Raw genomic sequence first — 23,053 nt, 5'->3', positions numbered from 1 at the left:
TTATACTATAAATCCAACTTTGTGTAACAATAATGTCGAAATCATGTCTAATTAATTTGTTTTAGTTTTTAATTATTTCTGTTTAGTGACTATCACACACACCACACCTATCATTCTTTTTGCCCTTAATTTAATATTATTTAGTAAGGTTTAGTTTAAAAAATTTAGAGATAAGGTGTAAAAATAACCGTAAGGTATATAGTCAAGAGCAATTTTATTCATACTGATTAAAATGATGCAATTTTACCTATAATATTGGCAGTTAAGAGCAATCTTATCCCTAACATTGACAAGTTGGGTCAATTTGAAAAATAATTCATTAAATTGTTTTCTCGGTCATAAATTTTGTTATTTACGCTTTGTATGCGCGTCATTTTATCACGCATTAATAACAGATCACAAACATATGGCTAGACGTGAAAAAATAAAAAATAAAATTAACAAAATATAGTCTTTTGTAGGAATTGGACAAAAAAATAATTTAACAATTTTGTTGAATTTATAAATATTATTCTTCAATTCTATTATTAAATTACAATAAATATGAAATCTTTTTTAAAACCAACTGATATGCAATTGGTGGAGAATAAAGAATAAAATGTATGTGTTTTATAATAATGTCTGAAATTGACCCAACTTGCCAATGTACTGAGTAAAATTACATCATTTTAGACGTTAGGGATAAAATTGCTCTTGGTTGCAAATGTTAGAAGTATTTTTACATCTTATTCCAAATATTTAGAGGGTGTTTGGTTGCTCATTTTCATGCTCCTTTTTGCCTTTTCATTTCAAAATGAAGAATTTTAGGCGTTTGGTTAGTGATCTCCTGTTTGCCTTTTACATCTGAAAAGCAGCATTAAGTGTTTGGTTAGTAATCTTCTGTTTGCCTTTTAGACCCGAAAAGCAGTCTTTTACAAAAACAGAGAATCTCTACTTTTTGGAAAAACAGTTTTTTCCAACAGCAAACTGTAACAGCAACAACAAATAGCAAACCGAAATAGCAAAGAGCAAAGAACAACAGCAAACAATTAAAACAAACAGCCCCATTATGTTAGTAATTTGAAATATATCATGTTACGTCTTAAAATAATGCAAAGGTTGCCTATGAGGAAATGTTTTGAAGTGGAGAATGTTGCGTTGTTTTGAATAATTAAGGTTGTTAAATTGCGAGATAATGATGCCGCTTAAAATTTGGTTTGGAAGTTGATAAAGCAATTTAATAAATTTTAATATAAAGGGAGTTTTATAATTTCTACTAACTTTTAAGTTTCGGTTTGTGTTTTTTCAACTAAATTCATTCGTTTAGGCATCTATGCAAACACGCTCAAAACGCCTTCTAGCCGTTTTGGCGGTTTTTTAGTCAACCCGAGGCATCTATGCAAACACGCTCAAAACGCCCTCTAACCGTTTTGGCAGTTTTTTTAGTCAACCCGAACTGTTTTTCCAAACGTGTTTCTAATGGCTATTTTTTTCTTAAAAATATGCGCAATGCGCTTACATTAAAGAAGAAAGAAAAATCTCCACCAGACCCGGATGTGATTCGAACCCATGACCTCCCAAGGCATAGGTAAGCTCTCAACCACTAGGCTAAGAGGTTCACCATATTTCCAATGGCTATTAACCAGTTTTCCTCGAAGTACTGCATGGGGAGGTCCTGAAAGCGAACCTAGACTATTATAGAGCTGATTGCGGCTTTAGAAGGACCAAATTCAAGTGACCAAGTTTGGACTGTCAAGTAGTGACTCTGTACAATCCAAGGCCCCTCATGCATTACTTTCTCCCAATCAACTCTAATCACGAATTTCACAAGATAAAAGTCATGACCGATATCTAGAATGTCCACACTGCCTGCAGGTTTCCATAGTTCTAGAACACGGTTTCGAAGTGCAATATACTTAATGGTTCGCCCCAAAAGCTTTACGATTAAATTATCGTTCCAAGGTTGAGAATTTTGCTCTTTGAAAGCAAGGATGAGGACGATGTGAGACTTGAGCCGGTTCTTTTCGTCCGTAAAATCAACAGCAATAAGCCCCTCAGCATGGAAGTCAATAAATTCCTTCCGAGCAAAAGATTCTTCCAGCGCAGTCATACAGTCGCGGTAGGAAGAGGATGGGAGAGGGTTAGGTCGCAACATAGGGGAGAGGGTTAAGTCACAATTTTATTGTAATTGAAATATATTTTAGATTAGAGGCCCTTCAAAATTGAAAGCCTTAAGCGACTGTCTAGACCGGCTCCTCTTGGAGCTGGCTCTGATTATTGGTAACTAGGGTTTAATCGAGTTGAGTAGAGTTTTAGTCTACTCAGACTCGGCTTTTCAGAAAATTGACGAGCTCAAACTTAACATTCTGTTCGTAAGCTATTAGGGTTGTAATCGAATCGATCCGAGCTTTGGCATGTTCAACTTGACTCGTCAGAAAATTGACGATTTGATGAGGGCATCCCTCTCTTAGCTGCGGACCCGGAGCCAAAAGACAAGACCCGTAGAGAGCCAGTCGAGGAAGACGAGGGCAACGGCAACCAGCAGAGCACGCGGAGCGCACCTAGTAGGGCGCGGAGCGTGAAGAGCCCAAAGTCTGAAGGAAAGTCCAGAAGGTCATGCACGCGGGGCGTGCGTTTCGATGCGCGGAGCGTGGATCCAACGTCCGAAGAGAGTCCTGTCCAGGAGGTCAAGTATGCGGGGCGTACTTCCGGGGACGCAGCACGTGAGAATCCCCAGCGAGAACCACCAAGTCCAGGAGCACAACCACGCGGGGCGTGCTGAGAGTTACACGGAGCGTGCCAAGCTGGAGAATACTTCTTCAGCAAGTTCTTCCTGTCATGACCATGAAGAACCAGTTATCAATTTACTATTTAATCCTTTCTTTTGTTTATTGAATTACCCTTATCACTTTCGATTCCTATTTTATCCTTAGAGGTTTAACTATGCTTATAACCCTGATGTGGGCTTTTAAACATTTCATTTTAGATTTGAGGGAGTATATAAGCTCCTCATTTTGTAATATTTCCCAACTTTTGATGAATTACAACATAGCTTCCATTGGAGCCAAAGTTCTTCCTTGTTGGATTCATTCAACCTTCAAGTTTTAGCTTGAGAAGTTAGTAATCTTTGTGAGTTTACAATTAAAACTCTCAGTCGATTTCAATCTACATCACGAGCTCAAATTTAACATTCTGTTCGTGAGCTGCTCACGAGCTTGTTAACAAACTTTACTCGCGAGTAGTTCGTTAATTCAATTCATGAACTTCGGTCAAAATAAATATTTTTTAAAATATATATGTTTTGTTAATTTTATTTTTCTTATATGATATGATACCAAAAAAAATTTCCGAAGTCAATTATTTTAGATGTAGGCAGTATTTTCTTTTATTATATTATATTTCATTTTTCATACTCAAACAAGACATACATTATTTAATTCTATATGTCAAGATTCTCATTTTTTCTCTGATGTCAAATGTCAAATCAATTCAAATCTTATTAAATTTGTTATGTCGAGCAAACCCTCTCTGCATCTGGTTTGACCAAATCTTATGTTGCACTATTGCATATCAATTTGTTCATATAATGTTTTTTATAATTTAATAATAAAATTGGAGATTAATATTTATAAATTCGGTGAATTTTTTGAATTTTTTATCTAATTCGTACAAAAGACAATATATTTTTTTTTAATATTTTTTTCTTATTTTTTCCACGTCCCAACATATGTTTGTGATTTGTTACTGATAAAATAACGCATGTGTGAAGTGTAGATGATAAGATTCATGATCGAGAAGACAGTTTGATAAATTATTTCTCAAATTGACCCAATTTATCAACGTTAGGGGTAAAATTGCTCTTGGCTTCCAACATTATAGGTAAAATTGTACAATTTTAGACGTTAGGGGTAAAATTACTCCTGACCCAAAACGCTAGGGGTATTTTTGCACTTTAACCCTTCTTTTTATATCAAAAACCCACAAGGCAAAACGACGTTGTTTTGAGGGGAACTAAAACAATATCATTTTAGACTAAAAAGACTTTTTTTTTTAATTTGGGATGAAGGAGGCAAATGCACCTTTGACCCCACTAAACCCGCCCCTCAACCAAGCTGAAATTAGAGAATTAGCGAAACAGCTTAAACAATTCGGTAGTTTTTTTACCCCTGGCAGCGGCTTTGGGGTGTTCACGCTCCTCCTAAAGCTAAACACCTTGTTTGGCGTGGGCTTACAGATTGCTTACCTACGCGGGATGCGCTCAGAGTTAGGTACATCGTCGTATACAATGGGTGCCCCTTATGCTGTGGTGCAGTGGAGGATAATTACCATGCAATTATAGCCTGCAGTTTTTCCAAAAAGGTATGGAATCATACTTCAATTGGAGATTTAAGTGCCTATTTCAGTAGCTTTGACGAATTCTAGTCTTTTCTGCTGCTAAACAAGTCAAAGGAAGAGCTGGGATTAACCGTAGTGGTATGCTGGTTCATCTGGTCAAATAGGAATCAATATATCTGGAATAATTTGTTATCTACAGCAGAGGTCCTTGGGAATAATGCGGTCTCATTATTCGAAGCTTGTCCCGTGCTTAGGTACGTGTTTCTGTTCAAGGCTCCTGGTGTACATCAGACCGTTGGCATCTTCCTAAACCCGGCTGGGTAAAAATAAACTTTGACGCAGCTGTTTTTTCTGATACTGGCACTGCTGGGTGCGGGTTTGTGGCGAGGAACCAGTTGGGGTTCATCGCGGGCGGATTCGTATCTATAGGCTGGTGTACTGATTCGTTCCTTGCTGAAACTCTGGCATGCCGGGCCACACTGCAATGGATTATCTCCAATGGCTGGTCTCTAGTCGAAATAGAATCAGACTCGCAGCTGCTGGTCTGCACCATACAGTCTGCTCGGTCCAATTCGTCGGGGTTGGACCTTATAGTTGAAGATTGCACTTCTTTATTGATGCAAATTGATAGTTATTCTTTTAACTTCATTAAGCGATCAGCGAATAAAGTTGCCCACGAGCTAGCTCAGGCATCTCATTCAACGTCTAAGAAGTTTGGGTAAATATCTCGCCTCCATTCATTTGTAACGCGTTATACGCTGACATCTTTTGAATAAAGTCTCTTTTCCTTTAAAAAAAATAAAAATTCGGTAGTTTTTTTTTTTTGGAAACCAAATATAATTTTTCGGTAGTTCAATTTTGACAGAAGTTTTTTAAATAGTTTTTATAATTAGATTAGATTTTTGTATTATAATTAAAATCGCTCAAAGTAATTAAAGATAGGGATAATGTACTACAATAGGTTTAAGGTTTTTGAAAAATATCAATTTAGGTTCAATTTTCAAAATAGAACCAATATAGACTTAACGTTTACAACATAATATCAATTTAGGCTTAACGTTTACAATATAACATCAATTTAGGCTTCACGTACAAAATAGCACCAATATAGGCTTAACTTTACAAAATAATACGAATTTAAGCTTAACGTTTACAAAATATATCTAATTGGGATAAGGTATCAAAATAAGCCTAAGGTTTTGAGGGAAGTACCAATTTAGGCTCAACGTTCAAAATAGCACCAATATAGGCTTAACGTTTACAACATAATATCAATTTAGGCTTAACGTTTATAATATAGCATCAATTTAGACCTCACGTACAAAATAGCATCAATATAGGCTTAACGTTTATAAAATAATATGAATTTAAGCTTAACGTTTATAAAATATATTCAATTTAAGTTAAATGTCACAATTAAATTAACCCTATTATATTGTTTTCTTATTAACTTTATATATTATTTTTTTTATTTAGTTCTATTTTCTTATTTATTATAATTCAATTAATTAGTATTCTTGCCCATTAAAACCTTATATTTGTTTTTCATCAACGATTCCATCACTACTAAATTTCATTGCTCACGTATTATATGCAAACTAATCGTTGATGAAAAACAAATATAAGGTTTTAATGAAGAAGAATACTAATTAACTGTATTATAATAAATAAGAAAATAAAACTAAATAAAAAGATAATATATAAAGTTAATAGGAAAAGAATATAATATGATTAATTTAATTGTGACGTTTAGCTTAAATTGTATATATTTTATAAACGTTAAGCTTAAATTCGTATTATTTTGTAAACGTTAAGCCTATATTGGTGCTATTTTGTACGTGAGGCCTAAATTGATGCTATATTGTAAACATTAAACCTAAATTGATATTATGTTGTAAACGTTAAGCCTATATTGGTGCTATTTTGAACGTTGAGCCTAAATTGGTACTTCTCCAAAAACCTTAGAACTATTTTGGTACCTTATCCCTATCTAATTTAAGCTAAACGTCACAATTAAATTAACCATATTATATTCTTTTCCTATTAAATTTATATGTTAACTTTTTATTTAGTTCTATTTTTTTATTATAATACAATTAATTAGTTTTCTTTCCCATTAAAACCTTATATTTGTTTTTCATTAACCATTCCATGACTCCTAAATTTCATGGCTTTCAGTGTTCGAAATATTGTGGATATTCAATTACTTTTAGTTTGCATATATTACATGAGCAATGAAATTTAGTCGTCATGGAATCATTTATGAAAAACAAATATAAGATTTTAATGGGCATGAATACTAATTAATTGTATTATAATAAATAAGAATATAGAACTAAATAAAAAGATAACATACAAATTAATAGGGAAAGAATATAATATGATTAATTTAATTATGACGTTTAGCTTAAATTGTATATATTTTATAAAATGTTTAGCTTAAATTCGTATTATTTTGTAAACGTTAAGCCTATATTGGTGCTATTTTGTACGTGGAGCCTAAATTGATGTTATATTGTAAACGTTAAGCCTAAATTGATATTATGTTGTAAACGTTAAGCCTATATTGGTGTTATTTTGAACGTTGGGTCTAAATTGATACTTCCCCAAAACCTTAAGCCTATTTTAGTACCTTATCCCTTAAAGATATAAAAATACAAAAATATATTAAAAAAAGGCTTTATACATAATTTACTGAATTTCTGTCTTTTACTTCTTTCTTTCTCTCTTCTAAACTCTTGCTTTAACTCAGGTTTGAAGCCTAATCTAAAAGTAATAAAAGTAATTAAGGGTCCGTTTGATGACTTGCAATTTATTGCTCCTGTTTGTTGGTTATTGTTCCTGTTTACTGGTTGTCTTTAGAAAATGCTGCTTTTTCAAAAAGCAAAGATTATCTGCTTTTGTAAAATATTACTTTTCGGTTGTAAAATGCAAATAGAAAGTGTCTAACAAAACACCTAAAACTCTGCATTTTAAAGTGAAAAGGCAAACATGAGGTAAAAAGTAGATAAACAAACCCCCCCTAAATCTAATTGGTTCTTTCTTCCTCCTCCCATTTATCATTCTATCCCTATTTTTTTGGTATCTTTTCAATGTTATTGTTTTCATTTTAGTTGAAATCCATACATTTTATCGAACTTTTTCCGTTTGATTTGTATTTGTCAGTTATAACTTTTTCATTTATATTTTTTATAGGTTTAGCAAGAGCGGAAGCGTCTTATTTTATACGTAGCTCCATAGATCTATGGGGTTTCACCAGTATAAATGACTTGGATCTGATTAGACGGGAGAAGCTAAATGATGACTTATGTTAAACATCTCACATTGCTAAATTGGAAAACTATATGACTCTTTAAATATACGAGGCAATCCTAACCCTCCAAGGTAACTTTTAAATGAGTTAGACTTTTGTTTACATGGTATCAGAGTCATGGTTCAATGTTTGGGACCCTCGCTGATATTAGTGTCATACACCAAATGAATTGGACATGACGAGAGTGTGTTAAACATCTCACATTATTAAATTCGGAAGCTATATGACTCTTTAAAAATGTGAGGCAATTAATCCTTTAAGGTACCTTTTGGAGTGAGTTGAGCTTTTGTTTACAGTTTATAGTTGCTTTCATGCGGATTTGGATTCAGGAAAAGTATGAGATTTGTCGTATTTTTTTTAATTGTACTTTTTTTTTCTCTTTATAGCCTTGTTTTTCCTTTATAAATCTTGTATTAGGATTTAGATTATACGTGTGCGATGTTTTATTCCTTACTATTTCCATGATATTCTTTTACTTTTTCAATCTCACGAAATAATACAAACATTTTTATATTAAAAAAAATACATCAAGAATATGCTTAAAAAAAAGTATTTTTCATCTTGATGTATTATTATTCATAAAACCCTGAATTTAAGGGTTTTAGAAAAAATAGTAGGGATTTTAGAATTCAAACCGTTATATTTAAGTATTTAAATAAAAAATGTTATTTCTTCTAAATTTTATACCAAAGAAACGCTCATGCTCGTTGCATGTTGCACGCTTGATGACACATCAAACGCAGGGATCCATTCATTACCGTTTTAAGCAGGTTGAATGAGTTATCGTGAAAATCAAATTTTATAGATAAGTGATTATGTCTTTTTAGATAAGTGATTACATTTTAGGCAAGTTGATGGGTTTCTCGGGACAACATGAAAATTCAAGAGGTCAATCAATTTTTTAAAACAAGTTCAGATAGGAAGCAACCACCTGAACTTGTCAATTTTGGTCATTTTGTCCTCTGAATTTACGGGACGACCTATTAGCCCCCTCAACTATTTAAAAGTGATATTAACAACCCTCTATTTTCATTATAACGGAAACAAGATGAAGTTCCAACATTAGTACAAGTCTTCATGGAAGTATTGGAACCAGCCTGAATATATGTAGATGATTTAGAAGGAGTTAAAGCTATATGCAATTTTTACGAGAGAACTTGTGTACGGTCTATACTAATCTCATTTGCAGCTTGTTTTAGTAGCTGGACCCAGACTTGGCATAAGAAACATTATAGGGGGACTATCCTCCCCGAGACTTGACGCTAGGATTGGCCTAGGATATCTATGTCTCCTCCTACTGCTAGTGTTAGGATGTCGAGGGTGTAATATAGTTATCTTATGATTAATAAAAGTCTTCGTGCATTATTCATATACTGTGTTCCTTTCTGTATGTTGTTGCTTACTGTTATATATGACTAGTGTGGATTGTCTGTGTGATGTTACTGTGATACTTGTCCCTTTTATCTAATCGATATATAGCTGTCTATTGCAGATATTGTAAGGTGTGACTCTTGGCTGGCTTGGCTTTCGGGGAAGAAGCAAGCACCACACGGTCTCAACTAGTTGGCCCCGACCCTTTTTATTATGACCTTGGTGCTTGCAATGAGAACATGTAATGATTGTTTCCGTTGTAATAAAAATAGGGGTTGCTAATACCACTTTTAAATAGTTGAATGGGCAAATAGGTCGTCCCATAAGTTCATGGGGCAGAACGACTAAAAGTGACAAGTTCAGAGGGCTGCTGCGTATGGTTTAGGGCAATAAATAATGTATTAAACCTTTTATTCTTTGTGTCTTCTCATAAGAGAAAGAGCTGGGTTCTATAATCAGAGAAAAAACAAATGAATCAATCTCAATGGTTGCCTTTTCATTTTTTGTTGTGTCACACCATTCAGTTTAAGAAATCAAATATTCTCACAACTTGTAGCTTTTAGAGAAAAAGGTATAAAATACTAAGACACTGTTGTAGGTTTTAAGGTAATACCCTAAAATGTTTTAGTGCCCTTTTATGTGAAATACCTTTATAGATTAAGATTCTCTTAATTTAGGGTTTTTTCACTTAAGAGATCAAATTAAGGGTATCAAAGATCTGTTTAGGCCTTGAATCTTTATACCTCATTAAAGGTAGGGAGAATATCACAATGCGGAAAAATTTGAGCTTTAAATTATAGGTCTAATACACAAATAACTCTCTGAATTTGTCCAAATGTTGCAACTGTCTCCCCTCCCTCCAAACTTTCAATTGTAACAACTTATCCCTCAAATTTGTCCTATTGTAAAACATAACCTCAAATTGCTGACATGGACTGCAATTGAAGAAACACGTGAAATACAAAAGTTGCAACGCTCGTAGAGTGTGATAATCAGATCTTTGGCGTGATACGAATCTGGAGAAACGTTTTTTTTACGGTTACTTCAAGTACAGGGAAAAAAATTCTCAATTTGGGGTTATTGTTACAATTGGACAAGTTTAAAGGGTAAATTGTTACAATTGAAAGTTGGAGGGGGCAGTTGCAACATTTGAACAAGTTCAGAAGATTATTTGTGTATTAGGCCGAAATTATATGTAGTCTTGGAAGAGGGTAATTAGTATATACCGTCAGCTAAAGTTTGAACAAGGTCACAAAAGTTCGAATTGTCTTAATAAAATTACTAAGTTTGTTTTATCCCAATAATATCAATTTAAATGTTTTCCGGTCATCTTTTCGCCGAAACTACTGACGTGACATCTCAACGTCATGTAAACGCCACATGGCATATTAAAAAATGTAACTACACATTTTAATTGACAACTGATATGTCACGTGGTTGTGTTAAAAATTTAATTGACAATCCTTATTTTTATGTTAATTTGTCATTAAATTTTATTATTATTATGTCACATGGCGTTGAGATATGTGATTAGATGTTATGTAATCAATTCCGGTGGAAAAATGATTGCAAAATGTCCAAAGTGACTTTATTGTGACAAATTCAAACTTAATTTTATTGAGATAAATTAAACTTTTATGACATTTTGGGGACATTATCTAAACTTTTATGACCACCGATGCTAATTACCTCTTAGAAGAAGGTAGGAATTCCAAAAAGATAAATGTCCCCGGTTTGGTAATTTCTAAGCTCAACAAGCTCAAATCAAGTCGGACCTTGTCGATGCTCGAGTCGAGCTTATCTAGGTTCGGTTTTAGTTCGGTTCGTTAACACTACTAACTTTATGAAGATTACAGAGAGACAAAGTAGAGAGAGAAAGAAGGTGTGAGAAATGACTTTTATTTGTGCCCGAGTTATAAACTTTATGACGACGGCTCATAAAGTTTATAACTCAGGCACAAATAAATGAGTCATTTCTTACACGCTCTCTATCTATTTTCTCTCTATATAATCTCTACAGATTTAGAAGTATTAACAAGCTGAACTGAGACTGAGCCTAGATGGGATCGACTCGAGCTTGAAATTACCAAAAAAATACTTTGCTCGAGAAAAGCTCGAGAACTACTCAATTCGAATGTACTCAAATTTACTGATTTGAACATTTTGTTATTTAATTCCAACCTTCTAAAAGTTTAAACTTCATAAAATAAATTTAACATGCATATTATAACAACTTAAAATGTTATAATTATAAATTTAAAAACTGAACTCATTTTTATTTTAGGTTTAAATATGGTGACTTTATCACCCAAGTTTGGGAACATCCCTAACACAAATTCGAGAATGAATAGTTATTTTAGCCCTTATCATAAAGTAATGTTGGATATTAAATTAGGTGTCTACTATTCTTACTTTATTTTTGACAAAGTAAAATTATTTTTGACAAAGTAAGTTTTACTTTGTTTTTTTCTACCATTGGATGAGTTTACTTTGTTAAAGTTCATCCTCATCCAATAGTAGAAAAAACAAAATAAGACTTACTTTGACAAGTATTCGTAAACAAGAGTATTAATGAACATCCGACTATATTGGAAAGTGAAGAAATGGAGGTAAATAAAAGGTAAACTTACTAAACTAGCATGAAATCAAACAAAAATTCTCCTACATAATTGAAAATAACTATAAACCTATCAAAACTAAGGGTGGCAATTGATGCGTCACTGTGTTCATCTTGTGTCAATTATCAAATTAATGTCAAACGACTCATATGAATCTAGTCGAATCAATATTATTGTCATATTGTATCCATATGTCACATATTTATCATCTTTTTACATTAGTAGGTTAACTATGCGCATTCTAAATCTATTTAACAACGGCTTATTTCATATTAGTATTTGATGGGCTTGTTTCATATTAAAGTCAAACAAATATTCATAGTTTTTTTTTTCCAAATGATGCCTAAGATTTTTATATTATTAAAAACAACAATCTATTCATTTGACATTATAAAAACTAATTTTAAAATTATAAAAACTAATTTTAACATTATAAAAACTAATTTTAACGATCTCAAAATACACTCCCCATTTAGATCAAAAAAAATTCTATAAATATTTATTTGAATAGACACGGAAACACAGAGGTCTTTTATTTGAATAGACATGGAACATAGAAGTTTTTTTTAAGACTTTACCCTTTATATTATTTTTCTAAGTTTAATTTTCAAAGCAACTTTTTACTATTTTATCTTTATTAATAAATTTAACAGTGCTTAGTGCTTACTCTATCCTTGTATCAATTAATGAGGTGTTTGCTAGAAGAGATATATAAGGTAGGATATGGATAAAAAAACACAAGATAAGTTATCCCATGTTTGTTTAGGAGATAGAAGAGTGAGAGAGATGAGAGATAAGCCTCCTAGCCTTCAAATCATATACCATGGTTGGGATAAGGATAAAGATTGGGATTGGGACAATGATAAATGACCGGGATAAGGATAAAAATAAAATAATCGAGAATTATTATTCAATGTTTGGTATGTGGAATAGTGATAAAATAATACATTTTTACTATTTTAATCTTATTTAAACTACATAAGGTTAATTTGGAGATAAGATAGACTTTTCCATCATATTAAAATCGCAGGAGATTATCCCACCTCCTTATACCACCACCTTCTAAAATGTGTTATTTTATCTCTATCCCTATCCCACGTACCAAACGTTGAATAATAATTCTCGACTATCATATTTTTATCCCTATCCCAACCTTTATTCTTATCCGTATCTCAATACAATACCAAACGCCCCATGAGGGAATAACATAGTAATCAGAGGCGCAAGATTATGGATTCCAACCCATCATCTTACAAACAAAAAGAAAAAGAAACATACTAACCAACTAAATTCACATTGGATTTATGTCATCATGAAAAGTGCCTAAATCAAAGCTAAAATATCAATTTTTGGGAGTAATATGTGCAACAATCAGAATCAAGACATTTAAAGGAAAAATTTAGCATCTGATCAGACAGGCTAAACCAGGTTTGACAACTATAGTAAGAACAGCAAAATTTGTGCATTTTCAAAAGAAAAAATATATTTTTTTCCCAAAAACCACATCGAACAGAACAGACATTTACATCAGTCTAGGTATTTGCTTGACAAAAAATTTAACCTGATTCAGATTTCAAACAGTCTGCTATCTGTAAAATCATTCCCCCAATGCAAGATTTATTTTCAACTGCAAGATATAAAAACAGAGAAATACGTTAAATATTTCAGTTTTGCACATAAAGATTCCTCAAAGACAGTAATATTTAAACCTAAGCCTTCTCGATAATATAATTTAGGCAAAAAGCATCATTAGACACCTGATCTTTCATTTTTTAGTTCATTAAGCCCTTGATCTTTTATTTGGATACATTAAGCCCTTGTTCATTTATTTTTTGTCTCATTAAGCCCCTGATGACCCAAAAAAAATAATTTTGAATATAAAATTCAGTTAACATACTGTTATTAATTAAACCTGCATTCGAAGTTTGTATTTTTACACTATTCGAAAACAGTTTTGGACGTGTAATATGGATATAGAAAAACTGTAAAAACCTTAATTCAAACTGTAAAAAATATTTTTTTTAATAATTTTAAATACAAACGAAGTTAATAATGTATTTTTAACAGAATTAGGTGTTCATAACTTACTAATTTGGTCGTAAGGGCTTAATGAGACTAAAAAAATAAATGATTAGGGACTTAATGTATCCAAATAAAAGATAAAGGACTTAATGAACCAAAAACTGAAAGATCAGGAGTCTAATGATGTTTTTTTGCCTATAATTTAATACACATAATAGAGATCAATTACACTATACCCTCGATATGACCATATTTACGAATGAATCCCTGTATTTGTTTTAAATCGAACTATACGACATAGTCCTGATTTAGTTTTATTTTGTTGGTCGAATCCAGATCCGATAAGTACAAAATCTTAGGAGTGCGATGAAATAGAAAGACCGCTGATATTTTTGTTTTAAAAGTTTGACACATCGGTAAATTTGAAAAAATTTAATTGAAGTCTATTTTTTTAAATGGATTTTAAACAACGGGAACATCTTTGTAAATGCGTAAAACTAAAAATATAAAAAAAAAAAAAAAAAAAAAAAAAAAAAAAAAACAGTTTTCTTTGCCTATTCCTTTCCCTTTTTTAATTTAAAAACAAGAGGCTAAGGTTGTACAACGATCTAGGTAAAATACATTCATGGCCCCAAAAACTATAGTGCTACTAAAATTATAGCCCCTAAACTGCATCTCGACATAAAGATTCTTCAACTTCACATTCTCAAAATTAAAGTCCAAATCAACAAAAGCCCTTTAAAAAAATTAAAGAACTGGGACCTAGATAAGTTTATTTTACACTCATCATTTCATTAATTGTTTAATGGTTTTGTTGATTTAGACTTTAATGTTACAGAAAATAAAATTCAGGGATTTTTATGTCAAGAAATAAAATTTAGAGGCCATATGTTAGTAGGAATATAGTTTAGGGGCTGTGAATGTAATTAACCTTTAAGATCCTCATAATAATTTAATCTTCACAGTGAAAACTCTTTTTATAATATGCTCAGACCACTTTAATCTTCATTCAGAAAAAAATCATTTTGTAAAATGCTCAAGACCAAATGCCATTTTTGGAAGTGATTAAAATTAACACAGAAAATACTACCTTCCTTCAAGAGGCAGCAACTTCTCAATCTAGCTTCTTCGCGACACCTTTTTTCGTTTCCTGTTGGCGTTCTTCTTACCATTGTGATTCTCATTACCAGATTGATCATCATTGCTGTCATAATCACTGCATATAAAACATAACAAATCTCTGTCATTATAAATTAAAAGGTTAAGTTGAAAGAACACTTAGGTAAGTACTCATGTCATGTGAACCCACAAGGAATAAAGCCTTGAAACCCCACAACGAGATTTGAATCTCCAAGAACAACGAATCAAGATCGGACAGATAAAAATCCTTGCAAAACAAAGTTGCGAAGACCCATATATAGTCTCCAAGAATTGAGAATAGAATTCTAAATTGTTTAGAATGTAGTGCTCCAAAGAACACAAAGAGAAGCTCCACAAAAAAAAAAAAAAAAAAAAAAAACCAAGAAAATTCAATTTGATTGATAATAATTCATAAACTCCAAACAATTTGAGTTTTTGTAGGGTTTAAATACCCAAAGAAAAAAAACAAATAAAAGAGAAAAACCACCCAAAACATTAAATCACTAAACTTAACTCCCAATGACTAAAAGGTGAATGTGCAAACTAAAAATAACAGCAAACCTAATAAAAACTAGTACAGCCACAATCAGGATTTGCATGATTTGGCCCCGGAGTAAGATCCAGAGTGAACGCAACTCTAGTTTGCATGATCCGGTCCTCGGAGTGAAGCAGAACACTCACTATTCCGATCTTTGATCCGTCCCCTGAAGTGGGACTTGGAGAGAGAAAAATTTGTACATTTTATCTTAAATTTTGCATGCTTTGTTATATTCTCAAACAAAGAATTTTCTTTGACCCCATTCACATCAAGTACTACTTTCAATATACAAATGCCAAGATACTTGATGAAATGAAGGAATTCAACTATTTGTCTAATCCTTCAGAATTGTATATACTTCTGTTATCTGCTATTTTCTACCATAAAATAAAGTTATAAACTAAATACAAATATCATCTTTACTACTCCAAACTATTGGAGTTTGTGATCCCTCTAGATCTTTTGTTATAATATCATCCCATAGCACAAAACCTGGGTATGAATTCTAATATAAACAAAAGGGCTACATGATGGCATCAATTATCAATATAAGTTAGCAGAATATTTCAGAACAGAGGAACTCTCACGCTTTAATTGTTTGCATCTGATTTTGCTCATCTTTTGCTGGGTTTTTTCTTTTCTTCTTTGGCTGTGGAACATTTTCAAGGCCAAGCACAATACAAGGCCACTCCAAGACGGCATTCCTGTTAAAGAAAATAACATGAAGCAAACATGAACGACAAAAACAAATAATAATAAATAAATAAAATTCCAAATTTTCATTATTAAAAATATTTTCGAACTAAAGTAAATGCTGAAGATGATAATATAGGTGTTGCTCCATTGTCCGCAGAAAAAGAACTGAAAAATACTAACCCATCATTTGCTTGCTTTTGATCTTCTTCGTTTTTCAGCATGTTGTCTTGCACTATGTTTTCACACCTAGCCTCATTTGGCTGAGCTTGATCCTCTCCATTAAAATTACTAAAAGTGCCATCAGCTCCATTAACTTTTTCCTCCTCCGCCTGTTTTTTCTTTCTTTTCCCAGTCTTTGCAACAATTCCATGTACCAATGCATCAGAACGCAATGGGTTCACTCCCCTTCTGAAAAATAGAACATAATGAGTTATGAAACTGGATTTGGGAGTTTAAAGAAAGAAATCCCATTTCGGGATAACATTAAAGTCATTATGTACTAGCCAACCATGGTAAATACTATTACTATTAGTAAAAAGTAAGATTAAGGGGCTGGTTCATGCAGAAGGAAATTCCAACTGCCCAGTGAAGAACTAAAGTGGATATCAAGACAATGAATATCCCACTCCATGTATTATTCTGAGATGTTCCATGTATGATTCTCTCCAAACAGGACATAATCAGATTAAGGAAACACAAAGATAAGAAAAAGAAAAGTAACTTCATTTCTGAAAAAGCTCTACAAAAAACTTTAGTAGCAAATGCTAAATGTTACAGCTATGAATTTATGTTGGTTCACATAGAAAAATAAAAATACTAACTCATCAGTTGCTTGCTTTTGATTGTCTTCACTTTTCAACAAGCTGTCTTGCTCTATGTTTACGCACCTAGCCTCATATGTCTGAGCTTTATCCTCTCTACTAATGTTGTCCAGAGGAATGTCAACTCTGAGACTTTTTTCCTCCTTTGCCTGTTTTTTCTTTCTCCTTCCAGTCTTTGCTACAATTCCGTGCACCAACTCATCAGAAGGCAGTGACAAATGCAACGGGTTCTCTCCCCTTCATAAAATTAGAAAATGTTGAGTTACAATTAAAAAAATTAAATTTGGGAGATTTTGGGTTAAGAAAGATATCACGACTCAAGGAAGTTTTGAAGACATTATTAGTAGACAACTATCACACTAAGATTGTCATTATTAGCCACCACGAAAGATTAATGGGCTGGTTCATGAAGAAAGTGCATGCCAAAACAACCTTCTTAATAAAGACATAATAAAATGAGAAAACACAAATAATAAGGGGTGAAAACAATCCTGTTTTAACTAACTTCGCAAGAAACATGAGTGGTAAATGCTAAAGATGTGAATACAAGTCTTGGTCCATTTAGAAAAAGAACTGAAAGTACTAACTCGTCATTTGCTTGCTTTTCATCTTCTTCATTTTTCAACAAGCTGTCTTGCTCTATTATTTCACACCTAGCCTCATCTGGCTGAGCTTGATCCTCTCCAGTACCATTGTTAAAAGGACTGTCAGCTCTCAGAGTTTTTGTCTCCTTTGCCTGTTTTTTCTTTCTCTTCCCAGTCTTTGCAACAATTCCATTGACCACAGCATCAGAAGGCAGCAAAATTTGCAATTGGTTCCCTCCTCTTCATAAAAATAAAATAAAATCAGTTACAAAATGACACATTTGGAAGATTAGAGTGAAGAAAGATGTCATGTTTCAGGATCATACTAGTGGGCATGTACTGTACATAAATAAGAAGGAAAAGATAAGATAAGTTCCCCTCTTAAACTTTTGCAAGGAACTCTGTCAATAAATACTAAACATGTGTATATATGCCATGGTTATAGAAAAAGAACTACAAATACTAACTCATCGTTGGCTTGCTTTTGATTTTCTTCATTTTCCAACGAGCCATCTTGCTCTACATTTTCACATCTAGCCTTGTCTGGTTCAGTTTGATCCTCTGTATAAACATTGGTAAAAGCACTTTCATCTACAGTCTCCTTTGTCTGTTTTTTCTTTCTCTTCCCAGTCTTTGCAACAATTCCACAAATCAATTTATCAGAAGACACTGTCAAGTGCAATTGGCTCTCTCCCCTTCATAAAACAAAATTTGATGAGTTACAGAAAACTAGATTTGAGTGAAGAAAGATGTCATGTTTCAGGATCGTACTAGTGCGCCTGTATTGTATATGATTTAAGCCCAAGGGATATTTGCGTGTAGGGATGTGCCAATAATAATATATATCGCGAGCCTTACCTATTAGCTTAACCTTTTAGGTCAATTGGTTTCTTAATATGTTAACAGAACTTCTTAGACCAAGTGATCAAGAGTTCAAGTCATAGCAACTCCCTTTATTTTAATGAAATTTAAGCACATGGTTGGATGGCTTGTGTCATACATGCTTCCAGCCCAAGGGAATTTGCATGCGGGAGTGTTCAAAGATAATATACAAAGGCTATTCTTGAGCGTTACCTGTCAACTTAAGCTTTTGGGTTCAATTGGTTCTTTCACATGGTATCAAAGCCTCTTACTTAGACCTAGAGGTCGAGGGTTCAAATCCTAGGAGTGCAGGGGAATCTGTGATAATATTTAAAAGTTATTCTTGAGCCTTACCTATTAGCCTAAACTTTTAGATCAATTGGTTTGACAGTACTAAAGTCCTTATTTAGTAGCTAATTGCCATAGTAAGATTATTATTATTAGAGAAAGTGAGATTAATAGGTTGAATCATGAAAGAAGGTGCATTCCATGAAAGACCCCTAATAAGATGAAAACACAAATGAAAAGGAAAAGATAAGGTAAGATAAGATAAGTTCCCCTCTCAAACTTTTGCAAGGAACTCTATCAACAAATACTAAACATGAGTATATATGTCATGGTCATAGAAAAAGAACTAAAAATACTAACTCATCATTCTCTTGCTTTTGATTTTCTTCATTTTTCAACGAGTCATCTTGCTCTACATTTTCACTAGCTTTGTCTGGCTCTGTTTGATCCTCTCTATTAACATTGCTAAAAGCACTTTCAGATCCAACAGCTTCAGTCTCCTGTGTCTGTTTTTTCTTTCTCTTCCCAGTCTTTGCAACAATTCCACAAATCAATTCATCAGAAGGCACTGTCAAATGCATTTGGCTCTCTCCCCTTCATAAAACAAAACTTGATGAGTTACAGAAAACTATATTTGATAGATTTTGAGTCAAGATACACGTCTTGTTTAAGGATAGAAATAACAAAGAATATTTCATAGCTATAGCCATAGTAAGATAATCATTATTAATAAAAAACGACATCAATGGGTTGGTTCATGAAGATACTGGAGAAATGGATGCAATATTAACTTCTATGAATCAACTTAAGAATCTGCAAATACAGATACTTGTTAAAGGTAGGAATTGATATGCTATAGGGACTTTAAACAGCCTTTTGCCTAAAAAGGTTTTATATGGCAATTAAATTAATTCATTAAAATGGAAGGCTCCTATTGATTGTTTATTTAAACATAGGGGCAAGAAAAGAATCTCACTTATCATTTCCAATCTTTTTGGCATCTCCATTTATCAAAGCCATATCTTGACTTGATTGATCAACTTTTGTCTCATTTTGCTGCAATTTATACCATGTAAGGACTTGGCCAGGGAAAAACTCGTCTTCTACTCTGGCTCTAACCCCCTTCTGCTCTTTGGGCTGCTTTTTCGTTTTCTTCTTTGGCTTTGCATCATTCTCTACAGTAGAAGGCAGAGAACTATTGTATTCATGTGGCTTCCTACAAGAGCAGATCAGAAGAGTTAAGCACAAACAGATATAGCCAAGAGGAGGGGGGATGATAGTGATAGAAATTAAAGAAAATTTCAAAATATTTAATAAATTGAAAATACAAATTAAGAGTATATTTTTAGGAAAAAATAATTAGAGTAATATTATGAAAATCGCAGCTTGTGGTGGGTGGAAGAATGCAATAGTTTCAAAGATGAGTTATGAATACCATATTTTGGTCTCCACCCTTTATAATTTCTGCTTCCATATATTTTCTTGAGACTTAATTCCTTGAATGAAAAGTGATATGACATTCTGGTTGGAGATTGAAGAGATTATGGTTAATTCTATAGATAGCTAAAAGACAACTATATATATTGGTACTACAAATCTTCATGTAATTTCACACAGGGTTGAAGATGCATTTCAATGTTGTTTATATATATTGATTAAGCTGGTTTTGATATTTCTCAAACTGATATTCGATCTCAGAGAAAAAAATTTACTGAAAATCTGGCCTGATCCGTGGCAAATCCTACTTAACAATACTGCACTTTACCTTTTCGGTTCACTATCTAAGATAGCATCTATCTTTCCTCCAGTTTCAGCAGAATTATCATGGCCAGCTTTCATCTCTTTGACAATTGTTTGGCCTGTATCCTTTTCAGCTTTTTCTTCTGCTCCTGGTTTTCTTGTCCTTGCAGCAGATTTAACGAGAGATGAAATAACAGCCATGTCTTCACCTTCGATGTCCATTACATCCGTGCCACCATTGGAAAATGCTTGTTGCTGAGAGGTGCAGTCATCATCTTCATCAGCCTGACTTGATTGGTATTTCTTCCTAAGTCGTCTATTCTTAGTCTTAGCATCCTCTTTTCCACCTTCCCCTAATGTCTCCTCGGCCACTGATGAAATCATCAGATTAAATTGATGAACTATATGTATAAAGAAACAGCTAATAATCTTTCGGGAAAAAATAAAATCTATTTTCCAGGTCCCTATCATGCATCCAATGCCAACTTATAACAACTAGAAACATTGAAAACATGAGCATCATAACATAATATCAAGAACAATCACTAGATATTGAAAATAGAAAACGATCTAAGAACTATAGATTATAAGTTTAATACAATACCTCCATCAGAGAAAGCAGGAGAGGGTGCAATGACCTGTAGTTCATCGTCATCGATAAAACTATCCTCGTACTCTTCTTCGTCACTAACACCAGGAGATTTTTCTGTGTCTGTATCTACAATATCTTCCCCATACGATTCTCTATCCGTCGAAGTAAAGGAAAATTTACCAACATATCAAAACAAGAACACACACACACATACATACATACATGCAAAGATGTATACACATGTTCTCCTTCTTGTTTCACTCTTTTCCATGTTCGATCAACAACCAGTGGAAGCTAAAGTAAAGCATAACATGGTTGTGCAAAAAATTACAAATAAAACTTTTTTTCTTATGATAGTATATATAAATCAATTGTGCTGAGTTTCGAATGAGATTCATATATAGTTAAAATCTATGCAATAAATAGAAATTAACAAAACAAATGAAGGATACGACTCGTCATCAAGCTTGTAATGCCTACTCGCACCTAGATAATAACCAGTTAGGTGAACACTTCGGGGACCAATAACTGAGAAAACAACTTCATCCGCCTCTTCAAATTCCAAATTCAACTGGCATGATTCCGATTGCTCAGGAAACAACGAACAAAGAAAAACAGGACATTTGGCTCCTACATTACACTGAACCACACTATTCTTCGTACCCGTACCGAATCCTAACGTCGCCTGAAATCATCAATCGCGCACAAAAACATCCAAATCAATAAAATAATACAAACACGGTATAAGAATTGAGAATCCCTAACATAAGAGCAGAATGGAGAATATAAAGGAAATATCGAATAGAAAAATACAAAATGAAAATGAAATCAGAGGACAACAATTAAGCGAGAAAAGCTTACCTGTGAAACATGTAACCTTCCTCCCTTGCTATCAGACAGATGAGTAAATGGATTCCCGGGTTTCACTTCCACTCCCCAGAAAGCCATAGCTGGAGAGAACTTCCGAAACCCCGAAAGGAGCGGTAAACGATTATACTTCCACTTTCAAATAAAAGAGGTTTATATAAACCCTAACAGCGGATTCAATTTGGAAAAATAGAGCCTTTCCACGAGTCCTAAATTACATTTTAGTCCTTCAAATAGGTTGTTGAGCATTCCAAACCTTTAAATCAGGGTTTTTTTCTTTTCTTTTTTTCTTATAAAAAAATAAATAACAAATTTAAAGGCTTAGGAAATGACATTATTCTAGTACTTGTTCATCACCAAACTTTAATTAAAGGCAATGTCAAAACACTCAGCTTTCGAGACATTTTGCTACGGCTAATCACAATCAGCATTATACTATGGATATCAGGACTACTCTTCATCTAACCTCAAAACCAGGGGATCTTACAATCAAGGCCCTAAAGAAGTCACCATCGGTAATGGTTTTAAATTTCATATTCATTATGTTGGTGCTCTTGATTGTCAGATGAACGGTAAAAATCTTAAATTCAAAGATGTGTTGTTTTTTCTTTCGACTTCTCAAAATTTGATTTGTGTTAGATCTCTTACTTTGTCTAACAATGTTTTTGTTGAATTTTTTGTTAATTCTTTTTTGGTTGAAGGAAATCATGCTCAGGAAGTAGAGTAAAAATGGTCTCTATTATCTTCCAGTTAAAGTTTCAATTCTAGTTTCAATAAATTTCGATGCACTATCTACATGGCATGCTCGTTTAGGCCACACATCTCTTCCAATTGTTAAGAAATTAGTTTCCTCCAATGTTATTTTAGCTTCTGATAATAAAAAGAACTCTATTTATGAATCTTATAATTTAGTCTAGAGAAAGCTTTCTTGCCTCATCTCTCTTATTACGCTATTCTGCTTACTATGATATAGTTTATAGCAGTCGCTGTAACAGCTTACCTTACCTTACTGTAAGACTATACTTACCTTACCTTTAAGCAAAATTCATGAACCTTTGTTTATTAAATCTAATTTTGTTGCTAAACAACCATAGGAGTTTATATATTATGATGTTTGGAGTCCTACAATAATTAAATTGCATGATAATTATTCATATTATATGCTCTTTTTTTTTTATCATTGCACTAAATAAATACAGATCTACTTTCTTAAAAAGAAATTGGATGTGTACAAAACCTTTATCAAATTTCGCTTAATTGTAAAAAAAAAAATTGGTTTAACAATCAA

At 32.9% G+C, this 23,053-nt stretch overlaps 1 protein-coding gene across 2 annotated transcripts; it reads right to left on the bottom strand.

Moving 5' to 3' along the window:
• Positions 1 to 12,887: 12,887 nt before the first annotated feature.
• Positions 12,888 to 21,935, bottom strand: LOC136206843 (uncharacterized). 2 transcript variants are annotated; one of them, XM_065998031.1, is made up of 13 exons: positions 21,760 to 21,935; positions 21,351 to 21,583; positions 20,911 to 21,050; positions 20,332 to 20,677; positions 19,543 to 19,782; positions 18,927 to 19,160; positions 17,885 to 18,112; positions 17,421 to 17,657; positions 16,900 to 17,070; positions 16,193 to 16,420; positions 15,904 to 16,020; positions 14,729 to 14,854; positions 12,888 to 13,243 (listed from the first exon to the last, which is right to left on the bottom strand). In XM_065998031.1, the coding sequence occupies exons 1-12, from the start codon at positions 21,844 to 21,846 to the stop codon at positions 14,758 to 14,760; spliced, it is 2,358 nt and encodes a 785-aa protein (XP_065854103.1). In that variant the 5' UTR covers positions 21,847 to 21,935; the 3' UTR covers positions 12,888 to 13,243; positions 14,729 to 14,757. The 2 variants fall into 2 exon arrangements, with proteins under 2 accessions (XP_065854103.1, XP_065854102.1); XM_065998030.1 differs by having other exon boundaries at positions 16,834 to 17,070; positions 21,760 to 21,931.
• Between the last annotated feature and the right edge of the window lie 1,118 nt (positions 21,936 to 23,053).

Source organism: Euphorbia lathyris, chromosome 9 (genome assembly GCF_963576675.1).
Source record: "Euphorbia lathyris chromosome 9, ddEupLath1.1, whole genome shotgun sequence".
Lineage (NCBI taxonomy): Eukaryota > Viridiplantae > Streptophyta > Magnoliopsida > Malpighiales > Euphorbiaceae > Euphorbia > Euphorbia lathyris.
This window is presented reverse-complemented; position numbering and strand designations above follow the sequence as displayed.